The sequence below is a fragment of the Lycium barbarum genome, chromosome 4 (assembly GCF_019175385.1).
Source record: "Lycium barbarum isolate Lr01 chromosome 4, ASM1917538v2, whole genome shotgun sequence".
Classification (NCBI taxonomy): domain Eukaryota; kingdom Viridiplantae; phylum Streptophyta; class Magnoliopsida; order Solanales; family Solanaceae; genus Lycium; species Lycium barbarum.
This window is the reverse complement of record NC_083340.1, coordinates 40,397,556-40,401,623: the sequence shown is the minus strand read 5'-3', so window position 1 is coordinate 40,401,623 and position 4,068 is coordinate 40,397,556. Positions and strand designations below refer to the sequence as shown.

General features: G+C 33.7%; 1 protein-coding gene across 2 annotated transcripts; it reads left to right on the top strand.

The window, feature by feature from the left end:
• The first annotated feature begins 1,273 nt into the window (after window positions 1-1,273).
• LOC132635929 (uncharacterized) lies at window positions 1,274-3,500 on the top strand. 2 transcript variants are annotated; one of them, XM_060352539.1, is made up of 2 exons: window positions 1,274-1,874; window positions 2,340-2,601. In XM_060352539.1, exons 1-2 carry the CDS (start codon window positions 1,534-1,536, stop codon window positions 2,584-2,586), a joined length of 588 nt encoding a protein of 195 aa, XP_060208522.1. In that variant the 5' UTR covers window positions 1,274-1,533; the 3' UTR covers window positions 2,587-2,601. The 2 variants fall into 2 exon arrangements, with proteins under 2 accessions (XP_060208522.1, XP_060208523.1); XM_060352540.1 differs by lacking the exon at window positions 2,340-2,601 and adding an exon at window positions 3,276-3,500 and having other exon boundaries at window positions 1,288-1,874.
• The last annotated feature ends 568 nt before the right edge of the window (window positions 3,501-4,068 follow it).

Sequence of the window (4,068 nt, the reverse complement as noted above, 5' to 3'; positions counted from 1 at the left end):
CATTTCTGCGAATTTCATCTTCTGAACGTGAGAGTTCTTGACTGGTCAACACTCCGCCCCGTACAGCAAAGTCGGTCTAACCACCAACCGTTTCCGCTAGAAATTTCCACCCAAAAGAACAAAAGAATGAATGATCAGTATCCATTGAATTTATTGTAGGAGTGCGTAATAATGACTCCTAAGGGAAAAAAAGACTTTTGAAAATGTCTCCCTCAAAACATGTATTTTCTCCGATCCTATGTCTTGGTCATATTGGTCAAAAAAGTAGTTATTCTACAATAATTATCTTCGAAAATTTTTAAAAATATTTTCGTTTAAGTTTATTCTTAGCATTAGTCGGGTAATCATTTATTGAAGAAACATAAATATAATAAACCATCGAAAATAAATAAGAATAAATTAATTAAATAACTCTTATTACTTCCCCCGTTCAAATTTATGTTGCACCTTTAGTATTTCAGGTAAAACAAATATTTTTTTGAAAAGTAAGCCTTGGTCCAACGGCAGAAATGGAAGCTTTGCTGGCCTCTTGGATGAGCGTTTGATTCCCCTTGGGTGCACATGTATCATTTTGTTGTTTTTGCTTGTTACTACTGTCTTCTTTTTCACTTTTATTGAGCCAACGGTGTATCGGAAACAACCTATATACTTTCTCTAGGCAAGGATAACGTCTGTGTACGCACTACCCTCCCGATATTGCCCTCGTGGGGTTACACTGTGTTTGTTATTGTTGTTAAACAAGTATTTCTTTGACCCCATTTTTTGTTTTTACATGTTTTTAAATATTTTGAATTATTAATTATTACGATTTATGGTACTTCTTTTATAGTTTTCAAATATGTTATTTATTTTACAAAATTTGAAGATTTTATGTCGTATTTTATGGTCATATTTAAAAATTTTGCTCTCAAAATTTAAATTGTATCGCATAAATTGATTAAAGGGTGTAAAGAAATATACTCTCTCTGTCCCAAAAAAATTGTCCTTCTTTCCTTCTTAGTCTGTTAAAAAAGATTGTCTCCTTTTTATATTTAAAAATAATTTAACTTTATGAGATAATTTACAGTCACACAAATATCTAAAACTTATTTTGAATCATATATATATATATATATTTAAATTTTGTGTCAAGTAAAAAAAGAATAACTTTTTGGGAGTACTAATTTTACAATTAAATAGTCAACCCCTGATTTTGTTGACTAGTCAACCCCTGATTTGTTCATATGCATCTACTGTTGAAGGACAAGCAGATATCATGTACTTTGTTGACTAGTCAACCCCTGATTTTCTTGAGCCCAAAACACAAGTTGTTTCCAATTAAAAAGTAAAACGCAAATCTCTAGTCTAGAATAAATAAGAAGGAAAAATTCAAAATAAAAAAGTCTTTACACAGTACATCTTATTCCTCATTCTCTGGCAGTTTGGTATCCCACTCTGTCCAAAATTTCTCCTCTTCCCATACCTATCTCCAAAAAAAATCCTGATTTTCAAGACCCCCTTTTTCTTCTTTTTTTCTTAACAAAAAACCACCATATGGGAGATTACAGATCAAAATCTTATGCTGATGGTAGGATGCAAATTGAGAAATATTATGAACCCCAATTTAGTTCTAATAATTTGAAGTCTTACAGTGTTTCTTCATATGCATCTACTGTTGGTGCACCACCTCTCCCACCTCCAACACAGTTGAAGAAAGGGAAGAGTACTAGCGGGTCAACTTCAAAGTCTTGGAGTTTCAATGATCCTGAGTTTCAAAGGAAGAGGAGAGTTGCTAGTTATAAAGTTTACTCTGTTGAAGGCAAGGTTAAAGGTTCTTTGAGGAGGAGTTTCAGATGGTTTAAAGACAAGTATACACAGGTTCTCTATGGATGGAGGTGATTGTGATTTATCAAGATTGTTCAATTGTTTTTTTTTTTACTTGTTTTTGTGCTTTTTATAGTTGTTTTGATTGATCAAAATGGTATATTTTATAGACGTGGATTTTCTTGTTGTGAATGAATTTTCTTTTCTTACATTATTGGGTTTCTTTTGACTACTTGATTGTGATTTTCAATACCTTGGATTGTTAAATATGGATACTTTATCATCACTCAGTGGTCAATTATGTCTTTGAAATGGATTATATGTTAAATTCGTCTTCCAGGAGTAGTTGGGGGTTATATTTATGAATTATTCTTAAATGCCGGTTTACTGCCTAATGATGATGCCTGTCGCCTTTCTCCGGATAAAAATGTTGTCTTTATTTTTCCGTCTAATTTAAATCTACTGACAGCATAAATTTATTTTATTCATTGAGTGTAATTTAACCTATTATAACTGGTTGCCTGTCTTATTTTCAGGTTTCAATTTACCTCTATATTCATTTCTTATGTGCGTGATAGTGTAGAATTTTCATACACGGGTGTGTTCGATACGAAGGAAAGTGTTTTTCATGAAAAATGTTTTTTAGGATGTTTTTTTTTTTTTTTGCGTTCGGTACAGAAGAAAAAAAAAATATTCCTAAAAACATTTGTGTATAATCTAGATAAAATACTATGGAAGGTGGAGGTGGAAGGTAGGGGTGTGTGGTGGTGGAGATGGGGCTAAGGTGGTAGGGTTGAAAATGAGGTGTGCAGGAGGACAGGAAGGAGTGGAATGCTAGTTATGAATTATGATATTTGTTTTTCCTACTTCAATTAGGAAGTCATTTTGCTCATTTTTTAAGGAACTTATTTAGTCCGAGAAAATGATTTTCACAAATTGTGACCAATCAAATATAAAAAAATTGAAAAAATATTTGCCTCTGACTGAACACACCCTATGTCGGAGCTGCTTGAGAACTGTGAATCAGCCTTCTGTACTTTTTAATTTGTTAACCAACTATCCTTGCTTATGGTTCTTGCCAAATGTGTTGGAGATACAAATTCTATTACCAACTCTAATGTTTGTTTTGTTATCTGTTCTGCAAAATCACAGTCTGTTTATTCATTTATCTTATTGCTATTTTAATCTTTTTATAAGTGGATTTATTGGAATTTACCTCCTCAATTAGTTCTTCCCTTGTACTCTGTTCTGTCGTTTATTTTTTCTGCTTTGTTCATTAGTCTTTCATTCTCTTTCTGGCATTTTATCTCTCTCTGGCGCGCGCGCACATATATATATCCCACAAGGATATATACTGAAGAATAATTTTGGTTACTATATGTTAAATATTTGTATAGCTTTTCTTTTGATCCATTCTCATTTTACAAATCAAATGTCGGTATCATGATACTTTGTTGGTGATTCATTGCCAGGCACATCCAACTGTTTAGCACTATTTTTACCCGGAATATCTCTCGATTAAGGCATTTCATCTTATCTGCTGGGATGCCTTTCTCCAATTTAGAAATCAAATTCTTCTAAATCCAAAAGGAAAATGCTTGTCTCATCAGACAATTGTTTCTCATATTTTCTTGTAATAAGTAGAGCAAATTCGCTGATTTGCACTTCGCTTAGATGCAGCCATATTGATATACTCATCCGTTTTAACTTTTCTTTGCAATGCTTTCGATGTTTGATGCACACAAATGGTCAATGCAGTGTGGCCTTATTAGTAGTTACCTACGATCTAAAAAAAAGACTGTTCCGTGCACTAAGCTCTATGCGTGGGGTCTGGACATTCTTTGCTCATTATCATACAATCACTTATTCACAAACTTCGTGTGGGGAAAATCGTTAAGTTCATTTCATACTGGACCAGGCCGGAATAGGGTTATATACATTTTTTTTTTGTGTGGATTGCCCTTTATTTGGGGTGGTCTTTAAGTTTTGCCCTTCAAATTTGTGGTCTTTAAGGTTTGCCCTTCGCTAGGGACCCCTTAGTCACGGGTTCGAACTCCCGCTCAGTGAAAATTTAAATTTTTTTTCGCAAGGCAGAATTTTTGCCTTAAGGCAGAACTTGCATGGGCAGAATTTGCAAATTCTGCCCCTTTTTTCTGAACTTATGCCTTGCGAGTTTTTTTTTAAATTTTCGCCTGAGTGGGGATTTGAACCCGTGACCAAGCGGTCCCTAGTGAAGGGCAAACTTTAAAGACCACCATTTTGAAG